The sequence below is a fragment of the Portunus trituberculatus genome, chromosome 42, assembly GCF_017591435.1.
Source record: "Portunus trituberculatus isolate SZX2019 chromosome 42, ASM1759143v1, whole genome shotgun sequence".
Classification (NCBI taxonomy): Eukaryota; Metazoa; Arthropoda; class Malacostraca; order Decapoda; family Portunidae; genus Portunus; species Portunus trituberculatus.
Window position 1 is genome coordinate 7,804,438 of NC_059296.1, and position 17,086 is coordinate 7,821,523.

The 17,086-nt window shown below is 40.9% G+C and overlaps 1 protein-coding gene and 1 long non-coding RNA gene across 8 annotated transcripts in view; one reads left to right on the forward strand and one right to left on the reverse strand.

Annotated features, from left to right (window-relative positions):
• The window catches only part of LOC123517596 (coagulation factor X-like), a 34,380-nt gene extending 24,842 nt beyond the window's left edge, over positions 1-9,538 (forward strand). For 5 of the 7 annotated variants that reach the window (XR_006678503.1, XR_006678504.1, XR_006678506.1 and 2 more), the window contains 6 exons: positions 135-269; positions 543-767; positions 2,795-2,946; positions 3,050-3,336; positions 7,366-7,501; positions 8,886-9,538. Coding sequence is in view for 1 of the 7 variants with exons in the window: in XM_045277859.1 (XP_045133794.1) it covers positions 135-269; positions 543-767; positions 2,795-2,946; positions 3,050-3,173 (636 nt within the window). In the remaining 6 variants the exon portion in view is untranslated. Of the gene's footprint in view, positions 1-134; positions 270-542; positions 768-2,794; positions 2,947-3,049; positions 6,622-7,365; positions 7,507-8,885 lie in introns of those variants that run through there. The other 2 variants (XR_006678502.1, XM_045277859.1) reach the window with 2 other exon arrangements.
• Positions 9,539-10,143: 605 nt separating this feature from the next.
• Positions 10,144-15,220, reverse strand: LOC123517643. The gene is made up of 2 exons (XR_006678520.1): positions 12,374-15,220; positions 10,144-11,076 (listed from the first exon to the last, which is right to left on the reverse strand). It is a non-coding gene; the product is annotated as an uncharacterized LOC123517643 (long non-coding RNA).
• Between the last annotated feature and the right edge of the window lie 1,866 nt (positions 15,221-17,086).

Consider the following 17,086-nt stretch of genomic DNA (forward strand, 5'->3'; position numbering starts at 1 on the left):
GCTTGGCTATCCTTCCTCAAGGCCGAGTTTGTTTTCTTTTCTTTATTTCCTTTTTTTTTCGCACCATCGCTCACAATCAGGATGAGTAACGCTTCTGTGAATATCCTTGGCCTTCAATGGAGTTTTCCCGGCAGGAGGCGTTCTGCGGCGGGACGCTGGTTGCCCCTCGCTGGGTGATGACGGCGGCCCACTGCGTCAGGAGAAAGCTTTACGTGCGCCTCGGGGAGCACGACCTGGCGGTGCAAGAGGGACCTGAAATAGAGTACAAGGTAAGTAGGAATTTACGCAGACTTTTGATGATTCTCGTGGTGAACCTCCACGACTTCCAATCTACGACGCCCAGCAGGAGAGAAGAAGTAAAAAATCAATATGTATGAAGCGTGGAGTTTTTCTTTTCAACTATTTGTAAAGAGTTAAAGAAAAGAAAAAAAAAAATTGAGAGTTCACCGCCCTACCTTTCAGCGTGATGATACACACACACACACACACACACACACACACACACACAAGGTGAACTCATGTTTATACCTTCCACCCTGCAGGTGGCGCGAGCCGTCATCCACCCCATGTATGACTCAACCACGGTGGACAACGACGTGGCGCTGCTGCTGCTGCCGGAGCCCGTGGAGCCCGGGCCGCGGGTGTCGCCAGCCTGCGTGCCGGAGCAAGGTGCGGAGCTGCCCGTGGGAGAGTCCTGCACTATCATCGGCTGGGGCAAAGAACGCAACACTCACATCTTTGGCACCGACGTCCTTCACGAGGCTGAGGTGGGCTGGGAGGGAAGGAAGGCTGAGAGTAGGAAAAAAGATGCAAATGAGGAAGAGGAAATAAAGGAGGATGAATGACCACTCGTGTAAATAAAAGGAACAAATTGCGTGTGTGTGTGTGTGTGTGTGTGTGTGTGTGTGTGTGTGTGTGTGTGTGTGTGTGTGTGTGTGTAATAAAATAATAGCTAATAATAGTAATGATAATAATAATAATGATGATGATGATGATGATAATAGCAATAATAATAATAATAATAATAATAATAATAATAATAATGATAGTAATTAACGGCCTATTATAACAAAAGGCATCCCAGAGGCTGAAAACATACATTGAAGGGACACATGATAAAAACTAACCATACTAGAGTACATGTAAAACTTCAAACGTCACAACTCCAACAGTTGAGTTATAAGTTCCGTCTGATAGAGGTCATTAAAAGCTTTGTAATTATGAAACTAAGAAGAGTAAAATGAAAACTTTAGGCATTTTATACTTAAGATGCATATAAAAACACGAATCTGAATATGTAGGTGACAAAATTGACTATAAATTAATAGATTTGACAACAGCAGGAGTGGCGCTTTTCTTGTTACGGTCGGTGGTGGGAGGTGGTATGGGACAAGCTTGTTGTCGTGGCGGACTGCTCGTTGTGGCGGTGGGGCGTCAGGGGTGGGAAATGAAGGTATCTTGGGTTGTTGATTAATTTGGTTTCACATTGCTGTAACTGTAGCTGGTGGAAGTCTGATACTGGCTACAGGTTCAACACGGATGGATGGATGGATGGATTTTAGTTTAGGCGCCTCAACATAGGTCCAATAGGGTGAGTGGATCCTGATAAGTTAATGAAACTGGGACAAATGATTGTCTTAAGGCTCTCTTCTGTATTTCCTCATTTTTCGTGTGTGTGTAATAGTTTTTTTTTTTTTTGATAAATTTATTATACAAAAACGTATCAAACAGTACAAAATACCTTAACCACAGCAACAACAACAACAACAACACACACACACACACACAAACACACACACACAAGCGTGAGGCCACGCAGGGCCAAAGAAACCCTCGCAGGGCAAGGGGATTAGGAAAATCCCCCAAAGCGGGGGAAGAGGACAAGTAGTTCGTCCAGGACGTTGTGAGGTAGGAGGTGGCGGCAGACAGCATCCAGCGGCAGGCCCTGGGGCAGGAGATGGCGCACAGTGGGGCACGCCAGGCAATAGTGCTCTATGGTATTGGCCTGGGGAGCGTGGCATAGGCGACAGGCTGCATAGGCGGGCTCCCCCACAAACCTTAGCAACTTGCCACGGTGACCGGTAGCCCAGCCGTAGGCGCGCAGAGACCACGTTGTGTCGCCGCACCATCAGACCACTGCGGCGGTAGGAATATGGTGAGCGGCAGACGGACTCATAGTGACTGATGGTAACACTGTAGGGCCTCTCGACGCCGCGGCGGCGCTGACCAGGCAGGAGGGGGGAGGACCAAACGGGGGAGGCATAACTTAGTTTGGGTAAAACAAATGTGTTAAAAAGCTACGCTAATTTGTCGTTGATTACTATACCTAATAATTTGATTGAATTGACTACCTAATGTGAAGGGTGGTGGTGGGAGGGGTTGGTTTTGATGCTAGATTGAAATCCATAATCACAGTCATAGTCTTGTTGTGTGTTTCACTGTTTGATCTGCTGCAGCCTCTGACGAGACAGCCAGACGTTACCCTACGGAACGAGCTCAGAGCTCATTATTTCCGATCTTCGGATAGGCCTGAGACCAGGCACACACCACACACCGGGACAACAAGGTCACAACTCCTCGATTTACATCCCGTACCTACTCACTGCTAGGTGAACAGGGGCTACACGTGAAAGGAGACACACCCAAATATCTCCACCCGGCCGGGGAATCGAATCCCGGTCCTCTGGCTTGTGAAGCCAGCGCTCTAACCACCGAGCTACCGGGTGTGTGTATGGGGGGGTGTTTGTAGTAGTACCGTTAATGTAATTGCGTGTCATTGTGTCATCCCCGCCAGGTACCCATCATCGACAACCAGGTGTGTGAGGCTGTTTACGAGGACTACTACATCACGTCCAACATGTTCTGCGCAGGATACAAACGTGGCAGAGTTGATTCCTGTGCAGGAGACTCTGGGGGCCCGCTGCTGTGTCACCGCCAAGGCCGCTGGTGAGACAAAATTCCCTCAATCAGCTTCATTTATGTTTCTGAATACAATATGACCCCCTCAGGTAGAGACAGGTGGTTGGAGTGTTAATTATTGTGTTTGCAGGTACATTTATGGCATCACGTCCTTTGGTGAGGGGTGCGGGAAACGAGGAAAGTTTGGGATCTACGCGCGGGTTTCCAACTACAGGAATTGGGTACAGTCTGTGATCGCCTCTAGCTTCACCTGAGTCTCAGCCCAACCTAACTTCGCCCCACCACTGTCACCTGAGGGAGGACGTGATGCGCATCTGTGGTCTTGGCCTGGACGTGTTACTCATTGAATTAAGACGTGTAGTGCAAATCAGGATCTACAGTTATCAAGGCCTGTATTTTGAAGCGCTCTGTTCCCTGGTAAGCACTGTTTTCTAGGACTACTTTGATGATTAGTGAAAGTTCTCGTATTTTTCTTCCTGATGGTGATGTAGAATCCTTGTTGACATTCCTAGGATCATGGAAATATCCCTTGAAATCATGAAAGACCTTCCAGCCACTAGAGCGTGTCAAAAAAGTGGTCGAGACAAGGCGCAGAAACGTTTGAAACAGCAGTTGAAGGTCAGGTAACTTTCAAGGTGGTAGTGTCAGGAATTTTCCCCATATTGCTTGCTGTTGTTGCTGTTCTCTTTGTTGTTACTTTGAATCATTGATAAAACACGAGTCATCATAAAATGCGCAAACGTACAGTCCTCTCCATAATGAATATAACACGAAGGACAAACATATATAGCAGCAAATCATCAGCCTATGAGTGAAATAGTAGTTAAGATTACCAAGCATTATGTTCATATTTATGTGTTGTGCATTCAGATCATTCTAACGTCTTTATGTGCGCAACCTGTGTAGGGGTAGTATTAATGAGGTGATTTCCATTCCTTGAGTATGCAGTGAAAGCTTTGTGAGGCGAAATGAGCTATAACCAGTAGTCGATCTGACCCTCTCATCAGAAATTATGTTCGTATTCAGAAACGCTTTGCTTCCTCACACTGACTATTTTCAAAGGATACAAAGATGACAAGCCGATCTCTAAAGACTATTTCTCCTATTCATAATGCAGAAATCCTCTTAATCTATCACTAGCATAGTAAAAATACTTATAAAAAAACATTGGAACTTCAACTAAGGCTTTAGAAATTTGTATAGATGCAGTACAGAGGTGTTTCATAATATAATCCATAGAAAATGCCTCTATTTGTTTTAAGATACGCTGGAGTGGACTATAGGATGATGCCCGCCCTCTCCAGCTTTTTTTTCTTTCAATAACAGCGCGGAAATTCATGTGCTCACACTCACCATATTTACGGGTACTTTAATTGACGCAGGACAAGTGGTGTACCTCCCGCTGCTCCGCGTGTTAATGTGTAGTTGACCGAAAACAATGAAAATAGATATATGTATAGATAGATAAATAAAGATAGGTAGGTAAGCAGATAGATACTGTACATAGATTGCTAAATAGATAGTAGATAGATAAAAAGCTAGGTATTAGGTTGATGTTATAGATAGATATGTAGATAGATAGACAGAAATATGCCAAAAATAAGCGAACGAAAAATAAATAGAATAACGATAGGAAAATACAATACGTAGTTGCCCAAGAAATAGTGAACATGAATCAAAAAGCAAAAAAAAAAAGTAATAATAATAATAATAAATAGAATAGATGAATGGATAAATAGATAAATAAAAGATGAAAGAAAAGATCCTAGGCAGAAACAAAACACGTGACTGAAAACACACCACACTCTTGTCAGGAAAGCAGGACCAGTACCACCATCCCATCCCCTCCAACCCCGAAACCCACCCAACCAAATCTCCCCCTAACAACTCTCCCCCCACCCCTCCAACAACCTCTACCCCATCCTCCGCCAGCTGCTGCAGGGTGAGGAGCTAGTCACGGGAGGGGAGGGGAGAAGGAATTACAAAATCTTATCATAATTACAATGGAAAATATGGGGAAAAATTATGACTTACAGCGAATAGTTACACACACACACACACACACACACACTACACAGACACAAAACACACACACACACACACACACACACACGTAACGGCACACACCACACAGACACAGACACAGACACAAGCATATGCAAAGAGTAACAACAAACAAATAATTCGTCGTGACCAAAACGTGATAAGGTTAATTTAGAAGAACTTACCATGAAAAATAAATAAATAATATGGGAGAAAAAAGAAGAAAGAGATAAAGTTGAGGTATTCCAAACAATACGTATATTTCCTGCAGTTTTGTTCGTACAGGAAATAAAAAAAAATATATATATAGACACGAGAGGAAAGGAAAAGTTCAATTATTAACAAACAATACGTATATATATTTCCTTAACCCCTTCAGTACCACGACGCGTTTTCATATTTATTCTGCTCACTATTTTACGATTTTATACAAGTTCAGAAACTTATGGAGGGATTAAAATGATGAAGACTTTGGCCATTAATCTTCTGACCTCCATAGATTCTTCCTAATGTAAATAAAATCGTCTAACCACACCCAGAATTCAAGATAAAAATGTAACCCAGTATTTAAATTTGCAAATGAGATAAATAGGAAACAAATAAACAAACAACCATTACCAACACGGAAATGATCAATGAAACAGAGAACAGGAACAACAGAGAGTGAATGACAATAAATTCCTATATATTTCACCCAAGACACTGAGGAGAACTCACGGCACAGCAACACACGCAAACCCTCCTCTGACCTGCCTGATCTACCTCCCCCCCTACCGCGACTGTTTAGGACTTGTCTAGACTGCTTACGAGGCATACGATGTTGCCTTGTTTTATCTACAGGTGTGTCTTGCAATTTACAATGTCTCTCAATTTTTCTTATCTGGTACTTTGGTAATATAAAAGAAAAATGCAACGTGGAGCGAGTAAGCGTGAGTGTGAGAGGCCTGTGGGGTGAGGAATGCATGACGTCAACATGTAAGAAGGACACGAACACTGCATTGTTACCAAACGTTTCAATGTCATGTCTCGGAAATACTTTTGGCATAAGGTTGTGGTAGTAGTTTTTAAGACTTTCTAGTGTGTTTTCATTATTCTAGTGATATTTCAATGGATTCTTCACCAGGAAAGCGGAAAAAAAATCGCGATAAACTAGCTAGTTATTATAGCAGTTTTTAGGCATAATGCTCTTTAAGGGAACATAAGCGCTTCAGAATAGTTTCAGAATACGTGCCTTTGTGTGCATCTTTGTGTGAGTGTTAGGAGTCCTTACTCAGTATTAGAAAGAGGATGCCTGTGTACGATGATGATGATGATGATGGTGATTGTTATTTTATATCTGACGCACCTCAGTAAATGTCTGAGATGGATTACAGTACGAGTAATATATGTATAGCGAGTCGACTGTTGGACGATACAAATGGTCACTATTTTTTTTTCTGGACATAAGCAGGCATGACTAAAGTGCCTTGCCTTCACTCCCGGCTAAGGGAACACACGGGCGAACCACGTTGCTTGCACATGGTGTCTTCTTTTTCCTTCCTTTCCTCAACCGCCCCTCCCCTCGTCAGCGTCTCCTTGGCTCCAACACCTCAATGTGACCTGACAAACGTGATATGCAACACACACACACACACACACACACACACACACACACACACACACACACACACACACACACGTGTATAAATAATATATTTATTGTTCTATATAGCATTTATACTTTTTATAATAAAGTTGTATCAAAAGACTTTGAAGTCATTCACTATGTGGGAGTAAGGGAGAAAACGTGTACGATATACATTGGGATGGGTCCTTTTCATCTTATCATTCACGTGTTAATTTGTTTATTCTATTTTCTAGCTTATATATATATATATATATATATATATATATATATATATATATATATATATATATATATATATATATATATATATATATATATATATATATATACTTCTACTGCTACTACTACTACTACTACTACTACTACTACTACTACTACTACTACTACTACTACTACCCACTACTATTATGCACCACCACCACCACCACCACCACCATTAGTGCTACTACTATTACTATTACTACTACTACTACTACTAATGTTAATAATAATGATGATATTTCAATACAACACATTTAAATTATAATCTTCAGCAAATGACTGGACGGTGTGTTCGGTGTCAAAATGACTTGTATCCTCTCTTATAATTAGGAGCGGCATGTATATTTCTTTATCTGTCTATCATCATTTAATGTTTCTTAACGCTATTATGTACCATTCCCATGTCAAAGTACTTTTGACACAGAACACATCGTTGAGTTAATTTACTAATTATAGGAGAGAACACAATACCGGCACAAATTAGATCAGAAAATGTGATGTATTTATTTACAAAGGAACCTAATTGATTCGACTGACTTAACGGTGGTTCAAACGCTTCGAGTCACTTAAAACACGGATTCAAACGCAAGAGACGTGAGGCCAGCGACAAAGTGGAGACCACTTTCTTACCAGCTCTGGTATCGAGGACAGGTAAGGTGTGTGTGCGTGCGTGCGTGTGCGTGTGTGCGTGTGTCATGAGTTGCAATATCAACTTGTTAGGCTTTGTTAATTCTGTGTTGCATCATCGTAGTATTGGTGCTTGGTTGGGAGTGTGTATTTGACAAGACAGTGGTTTTGTTAGGGTGGAGTTTTAAGACCGGTAGATCCAGCTTTTGAATACAATAGTTTGTAAGTTCCATGCTAGTTATTAGAGGGTAGGAAGTGTTCCTTGTGCGTGTACGTGTGTGCGTGTGTGCGTGTGTCATGAGTTGCAATATCAACTTGCTAGGCTTTGTTAATTCTGTGTTGCATCATCGTAGTATTGGTGCTTGGTTGGGAGTGTGTATTTGACAGGACAGTGGTTTTGTTAGGGTGGAGTTTTAAGACCGGTAGATCCAGCTTTTGAATACAATAGTTTGTAAGTTCCATGCTAGTTATTAGAGGGTAGGAAGTGTTCCTTGTACGTGTGCGTGTGTGTGTGTCATGAGTTGCAATATCAACTTGCTAGGCTTTGTTAGTTCAGTGTGTTCCATCATCGTAGTATTGGTGCTTGGTTGGTAGTGTATATTTTACAGGACAGTGGTTATGTTAGGGTGGAGTTTTAAGACCGGGAGATCCAGCTTTTGAATACAATGGTTTGTAAGTTCCACGTTAGTTATTAGAGGGTAGGAAGTGTTCTGTGACTAGTGTAAATATTGTTACTTGACATTTGATAGCCTGGCGTTGGTCACAACCTCGTTAATGGTGTCCACGACAAAACTTGAAAGCAAGTTGTTTGTAGGAATGTTGTACCAAGGTATGTCAGGCTCTTGCGTGTTGGGTTGTGGCGAAGGTATACGTAGACTGTCAGCTGCGTAGTTTGTGGATAACGTTTTTATAAATGTAGGGGGTTTACGTTAAAGTTGCTCTGCGGTTCCCTCTCTTCAGACGTTAGTGTATATGAAGTGACTTTGCTGCTGTTGTTGGATGTGTTGTCTGGTGTATTGTACAGTATACATGTATTGTCGGAGGCGGTATTTGTTTGGGTAATGTAGGGTTGTACAAAAATAGAATAAAAAAAATTTGTTGCGTTGCCGATTCTTTCTTGCTTCGTTGTTCAGGTCTTGCGTTAAGGTTTTGTATGCTCCGTTGTGTTCAAGTTTTGTAGATGTCAAGGGAACGTTGACGTCAGATTTTGTAGTGTAAGCGATTTGTAGTGTGCGGACAATTGTTCTTTAAATGTATCTAGTGCTCTTACTTTAAATGTATCTAGTGCTCTTACTTCTGAATCGTCTTCTGAATCGAGCCTTTCTAAATTCTTCCTTCAATAGAATGAAGGTGTATGATGCTCAGGGTGATGTTATTTGAAATTTGAAATGCACTTTATTTATAACAGCTACCAGCGTCCAGCCGAGAATCCCCATCCTGCTGCAGGAAACTGGCTGGTGTGTCCAGCCGAGAATCCCCATCCTGCTGCAGGAAACTGGCTGGTGTTGGTGTCCAGCCGAGAATCCCCATCCTGCTGCAGGAAACTGGCTGGTGTTGGTGTCCAGCCGAGAATCCCCATCCTGCTGCAGGAAACTGGCTGGTGTTGGTGTCCAGCCGAGAATCCCCATCCTGCTGCAGGAACTGGCTGGTGTTGGTGTCCAGCCGAGAATCCCCATCCTGCTGCAGGAAACTGGCTGGTGTTGGTGTCCAGCCGAGAATCCCCATCCTGCTGCAGGAAACTGGCTGGTGTTGTCCAGCCGAGAATCCCCATCCTGCTGCAGGAAACTGGCTGGTGTTGGTGTCCAGCCGAGAATCCCCATCCTGCTGCAGGAAACTGGCTGGTGTTGGTGTCCAGCCGAGAATCCCCATCCTGCTGCAGGAAACTGGCTGGTGTTGCACTAGAATATTAGAACTCCGCTAAACCTTGCAGGGAAGAGGACCCCTACTTCGTTCCTCTACGCTCTTGGCAGTGGCTGTCATTACTGTTGCCAATGTGTTAATGTTATTGGTTAGTCCTGTGAATGTACCTGCTTAGATGTTCTAATAAACTATGTAATTGAATTTTTGCTTCTTGATCAGTTTCCTTTTTTCTTAATGGGTGTACTTTCTAAAGAATGCCTCAAGCTGGCTTAGGTGAAATGACAAACAGCTGTAATATATATAGATATATTTAAGCACAATGCATGCAACAAATTCTGAACCATAATTACCACGGTAACAACGATGATAAAGCAGTAAAAAGTCGGGAAAAAAACTATGCAAAAAAAAAAAAAAAAAAAATGGCTTAAGCAGAAAATGCAATAAAATCCCTTTAAATACAATATATATAAAATATACATATATCATACATATATATAACATAGCAGCAAAAAAAAAAAAAAAAAATCGGTAAGCTTCGAGGCAACAAAAATGGATTTAAAATCCAGAAATGCCCCCAAAAATGGAAAAATCCCCAAAAATGGGAAAAATTCCCTACCCAAAAATGGGAAAATTACCTAAAAATGCCCCATAAAGCACCAAAAATGGAATGAAATCCCCAAAAATGCCCCAAAATCCCCCTAAAAGTGCCCTTAAACCCCCAAAAGTGCCCTTAAAAATTGTACTAAGTCGAAAATACTCGGAAGAGTCTCCGGAGACAAGGCAGATGGTAATGATGCTAAAATGAATCGCCCTTCCTTCACTTTTTATTCAATCAACAATTTTTATTACAAGTCTTAGTTTTTTGGAACTTTCAAGTCTAGGGGAAACTTTCAACTTAACAATTTTCATTACAAAAGTCTAGGGGAAACTTTCAACTTAACAATTTTAATTACAAAAGTCTAGGGGAAACTTTCAACTTAACAATTTTAATTACAAAAGTCTAGGGGAAACTTTCAACTTAACAATTTTCATTAAGGGAAACTTTCAACTTAACAATTTTCATTACAAAAGTTTTCATTACAAAAGTCTAGGGGAAACTTTCAACTTAACAATTTTAATTACAAAAGTCTAGGGGAAACTTTCAACTTAACAATTTTCATTACAAAAGTCTAGGGGAAACTTTCAACTTAACAATTTTCATTACAAAAGTCTAGGGGAAACTTTCAACTTAACAATTTTCATTACAAAACAATTTTCATTACAAAAGTCTAGGGGAAACTTTCAACTTAACAATTTTCATTACAAAAGTCTAGGGGAAACTTTCAACTTAGAATATTAAAATTTTTCTGAAAAAGTTGCTTGACAGTCTAGGGGAAATTTCAACAACTTGCATCACAAAAGTCTATGGGGGAACTTAATAAAAGCATCCTGACAAGAGTCTAGGGAGAAGTTTGAACTAACTGTTACTCCTAGCTATTTCAAAACATTTTGAAATACATGTATGGGAAATTTAATTAATTGATGCACACAAAGGTGCTCACAATATCGTCATAAAATCTGTGTATATAGTGACATACATTCCAATGTCTAAAGCTGTGTGCACTACCTACACCTTTCGCACAAAAGTAAATTCTAAATCAGTTGTCCTTTTGAATATTACAGTATCTCCATCCTCACCCTCTCTGTCTTGCACTGCACAGGTGTCTCTGGAAGTGCGAGTGATGATGGATGTCCAAATCCTGCAGGAAAAAGAAAAATATCAACAAATATTTCAGGAGGAGACTAAAGTGCTTGCCGATAAGTTGTTAAGGTTGAGTGAAAAAAGACATGCCCTTGGTCTGTGCTTGACTTTATACTAATTTTTTTTTTTTTATTTATACCATGTCAACTGTTTTTTGGTTTATTGATTAATGTCCACCAGACTTTAGTTTTGAAGACATCGAAGCCTCAATGCAATGCAATGTGGTAGAATAGCGAGTAAAAATAAAATATTTCACCATATAAATAGTGAAAGAACTGTCAAAACAAACAGAACCACGCTAAGCAACAAGCTGGAAGAAAGCGCAACGTAATAATATCCAATAATAATAATAATAAAAAACTATTGATAACATGATTCCCCGACCTGTGGTTATGGTGGTGGTGGGATGAGAGGAAGCGTTGTGAAACACGTACGTACCCTGAAAACCTGCCCATGAATTCAGTGACACCTCAGGACTACTATTGTATTCTTCTACGTGTGGCAGCAAAACACACTCGAGCCCATTCCTCTACTAGCCGGCCTCCTTCCCTCCTTCCCTACACCTGCGTCTTTACAGTTGTCCCTCTCCCTCAGCAACGACATACCAAGGGACGCATATCTTAAAATAAATCTTTATAACGAGCTATACCATAGCATACAAAACACTTAATGTACGCTAATTAGTGCGATAAACGTACCTCTTCAGCTCAACTCTCGTCATAACACACAGAAAGGAAACGGGAAAAGGGGGCGCGATATTTAGAGCAGCACGAAGAACGACACATATCATTCCGGCAGCTGAAGATACGCTGAATCACTCCGGTGCGAACTCAAGTATAGTATATAGAGATAAATATTTGTGCAAGGAGGTTAAAGTATAAACCGCGAGAAACAATGAAAATGAAAAATTATTATAAGAGATTAAATGTGTTGTAATACGCAGTCTCAAGACATAATAGCAAATATATAGTGAAGAATAGTATTGGAATAAACTCGATTCGCCAATTTGCTCCGGAACGCTGAAGCAACAAGTGAACGAGACAATGAGCGAGTTGGACCATTAATTAAGTGATGGCGTGAGACTGATTACCATGCCATCGTATTGAAAGAAAGAAGAGGAAGAGACAAAATCGAATAATAATGGGGGGAACATTTGTAGCGCGCGCGCACGCACACACATTTTATTTTTTCATGATCAACAACTACATTAACCTTGCGAAGTAAAAATAACGACAACGATGGAACTCATAACACACACAAATATAATAAGCGGGAAATCAAACTAGGGCACTTACTCTCTCGGGGCGGCGATCAAGTTAGTCTGTAAGGCGAATTTGGCGAGGCGTCGGCGTAGGAACACTGGAAGGGGTCGAAGTTGCACCTCCTGTTATAGTACACGTAGCAACGGCGACACGGTGGTTTCACAATGTTAACAATTCTGACGGGAGAGCCATCTGCTGTTTCAGAGGAGAACAGGAGGATGAGGAGAGCGAAGCAGAGAGTGAGAACTGTGAGAAACTTCATGGTGAGGCTGACAGATCCTTACTAAAACCGGGCAGGGGATGGATATCTTTATATCCGCCTGACTTGTGGCTGTGATGCAGATGTTCACAGAGAATTTAACATAAGATTGCTTCCTCCTACAGCTCAGTGTTACTCATTGCAACTCAATATAAAAAAGAAAAGAACAATAAGGCAAGTAATTTTAACATTTCCATCACCTTACCTGCTAAATCATTATTGTTACTGCTTATAAAATTCCTCGCCAGCCACCGCTTCTCAAGGCCATCCAGTCCGTTCCCATTCCACTGTGGACGATGCACTTGCCATAATATTTCGTGCGACAAGAGGCTGTATGCAGAAGTAGTACGAATAGTAATGGTAAAACTATAGTAGAAATAACAATATACTACTTTTACGGTAAGGTGACAAGTCTCCTAAAATAAGATCCACCCACTTTTTTTCTAATTAACTGGTAGCTTACATGAGCTCACCCTTTCATCCCCTTCTCTCTAACACACACACACACACCTGCTGCTGGTGGCAGGTCACGTTATGAAATCTAATGTATGAAACGTAATGACTCTCACTATCTCACGCATAGGCGTGGGACTTAAGGCGGGTTCACACGTGCCAATTTGCTACTGAAATTGCAAGTCGGTAGAGTTTCCGAATGAATATCGGTCCTTAGCAATTGGAGAAATCAGTCGCAAAACAGGACCAACATGTTGGTCTTGTTCAGTCGATATGAGACTCTATTCACGTTGTGACATCACGGAGTAAGCTTTGAAAATGTGGTCTCCCGGTGTAGAGATGTTAAAGTTGGTGAGGTAGAAAAAAGCTTGCGCAAATCGACTTTCGACGAAATAGCTGCCACTCTCCAAGAATTTTCCCTCAATGCAGGGTGTTGTTAGAGGTGAGAATTGAAGACTTCTCAGGATTTAATTTGATTGTAATTGTGCATAGTCTTCTAAAGATTAGTGTGTGGTAGACACTCCTTTCTTTCCTTCTACTTAGCGAGGGACGTATCCACGGGCATTTTCTTGTGCACTTTATCTCCATCTCAATCTCACATGCATCGTCTCTAAAAACTCACACATTTTTACAAATATTTTGCAAATATTCTTCTTGGCATGATACATTCCGAGAAAAATTGTAAAACCGAATTTTTCGGATTATAAAACGTCCGCTTGCCTTTAGTTTGTAAGTCTTCACCCGATTGGTCGATTACAGCCAACTAGTAATCGCTATACGTAAATAGATCTCGTCTAAGGAGGTTATTACAAGGCAGCGGCATGACATCGCAAAAGTTAACCCAGCGCGTTATTGGTCCGCTGCTGCCCCTACCCCCTACACCCAAAACATTGCCAATGGCCAATTGAAAATACATGGGAACGCCTAAATTATGCTCCTTATTTTCAGTCTTATGTCCATGTTTGGAAGCTGCCTACCATATATGTGACCTTAAAAGACTCGCAATAGTCGTAGCATACTGTGCCACGAAGTTTTAGACGGTAAATCATCCATACAAATGAGAAAATATAGTGTTTTCCAGCTTTGGTGGACTTAGATGAGAGGTGGGAAGCTGTCTTAGGAACAAACGTATGACTGAACAAGGTCATGTACACATGTGCATGTATAGATTTAGACATATATATATACATGTGTATTTAAATGAAGGATAAGTAAAATGTATATTAGGTGAAACGGGCTGAAGGTTGATTTTTCTTGGTATAACAATTACATAACACGTCAAAATTCTCTCTCTCTCTCTCTCTCTTTATAGCTTTCATGTCACTCTACGGTGGAAAAGCATCAATCATCATTGCACTGAAATTTCACTTCACTATTTATTCCTTGTCATGCATTAAACGAGAAAAAGTAACCTTTTTGCCATAATTTCTCCCGGAAACGTCCTGCTGTATTTCTTTCAATATTACAGCTATATTGGACTAACATCGTTAATAACAGGTTTACACGACTTATTTAGGAAATTATAATGTGGTTTACATAAGTTAAACCTTCAGTTCTTAGTTTTCCTCTAGTAATGAAAAAGAAAGCGGTAATTTCCCATTACTTAACACGGGAGAGGGCAATGTTTTGGGTGTAAGTTACGATCGTAAGCTCTGCCCACTATATAGCTTTACTTTTTAAGTACAGCTGGATAGGCGGGCGGCATCTCCATCAACATAACCTCCTTGATCTCACCCTTTGTTGTTGTTATTGAGGGGTTGTAGGGAGGTCCCCCTACATAGGGGATTGTCACCATGATACCCAGGTTCTAGGAGGTTACACCAAAAATACGCTTGGGTGGTGATATGGGCCCTAACATGGATACCACTATAAATGAAATTGCCTGCGCCACTAATGGGTGGAAGCTTAACAGCACTTCCAATACTGTTTAAGTTACCTACAGGCGTTATAGCCCAGGACATAAAACACCAAGGATTCCTTGTATATTCCTTGTAAACACACACACACACAAACCATCGTTGTTTCAATCATTAGATTGCATAACGTGTTTCACTGTTTGATCTGCTGCAGTCTCTGACGAGACAGCCAGACGTTACCTTACGGAACGAGCTCAGAGCTCATTATTTCCGATCTTCGGATAGGCCTGAGACCAGGCACACACCACACACCGGGACAACAAGGTCACAACTCCTCGACTTACATCCCGTACCTACTCACTGCTAGGTGAACAGGGGCTACACGTGAAAGGAGACACACCCAAATATCTCCACCCGGCCGGGGAATCGAACCCCGGTCCTCTGCCTTGTGAAGCCAGTGTGTGTGTGTGTGTGTGTGTGTGTGTGTGTGTGTGTGTGTGTGTGTGTGTGTGTGTGTGTGTGTGTGTGTGTGTGTGTGTGTGTGTGCGTGTGTGTGTGTGTGTGTGTGTGTGTGTGTGTGTGTGTGTGTGTGTGTGTGTGTGTGTGTGTGTGAGAGAGAGAGAGAGAGAGAGAGAGAGAGAGAGAGAGAGAGAGAGAGAGAGAGAGAGAGAGAGAGAGAGAGAGAGAGAGAGAGAGAGAGAGAGAGAGAGAGAGAGAGAGAGAGAGAGAGAGAGAGAGAGAGAGAGAGAGAGGTACTTTATCTACTAATCAGAAAAAAAAAAAATTATGGGTGGGGATAATTTTAAGAAGAGCTGTCACATTATTGCTACTTGTAGTAGTAGTAGTAGTAGTAGTAGTAGTAGTAGTAGTAGTAGTAGTAGTAGTAGTAGTAGTAGTAGTAGTAGTAGTAGTAGTAGTAGTAGTAGTAGTAGTAGTAGTAGTAGTGTCCTGTATGGAGGAAAAGTGTAGGGTGGTATCATCAGCATTATGAGTGAATAGGACAAGAAATTTGTTTTTGAGGAACATTAATCAATAACAGGAAGAGTGCAGCAAGATAACCCTGAAGAACACTACTGTTAATAGATATAATGCAATATATTATATCATAATATAGTATAATGAAATAAAGTATAATACAACAGAGAAAAAAGAAAAAAAATGTACTGATAACATAACACAACTTGGGTACTTACCATAAGTTTTACATAAAAAATTGCTTTTTTTTCATTTTTCTTTAAAATCTTTATATCTCCATGTTTGGAAGACTGAAATTAAGATTTATCAGGTTTCACAGCTTGGTATGTACTGTACAGTACATAGCACTTAATGTAAACACACATTTATAATATATGCCTTCTATACAACGTTCTTACAACATAACCCTGCTATTAGGTGTTCATTGTGTACTTCATGAAAATCACATGGAATGTAAACATGAAGCAATGTTGCAAAACTTGGTAAAATTCACATAATTTTCATTAATTCTGCAACTTGTTGATTCAATTCATTTTTAATACACAACCATTCTTAATGCTTTAAGAAGAATCAAACATCAAAAATTTTGTGACACTAACCAGAAGTATGGCAATATGTATACAGCAATACTCCGCTTAACGAACAGGATAAGGGTGTCAAAGCTATTCGTACAGCGGAAATTCGTAAAGCGGACGTGATTTTCCCATAGGAAATAATGGAAATAGCGGGGATGCGTTCTGGGCTGGTCCCCAACATACCACATGGGTTAAAAAAAATCTTACGTGGAATACCAGAAAATAAAGCAGAGATGAGATCGCCCAAGACTAGGAGGTGACTCAGTGACTCTGCCGCTTCTTCTTTTGACCCTTTTAGTCTACGTGTTGGCTTTCACCATAAAATATGTTTCCACTCCTCTATTGCCTGCTATAATGAATATCATATCTTAGTATTCATGTACGCTCATGTCATGAGGAAATGAAATACCGCGGCATCTCATCACTAATTCACTATCACTCAGTGCCACAGAGTCCAGGTTATCCTCATGACATGAGCGTATATGAATACTAAGATATGATATCCATTATAGCAGGCAAAAGAGGAGTGGAAACATAAATTTTGTGGTGAAAGCCAACACAGGCTAAAAGGGTGACAAGAAGAAGCGGCCGAGTCACCGTGAGTCTCCGCCTCGTATGTGGGCGATCT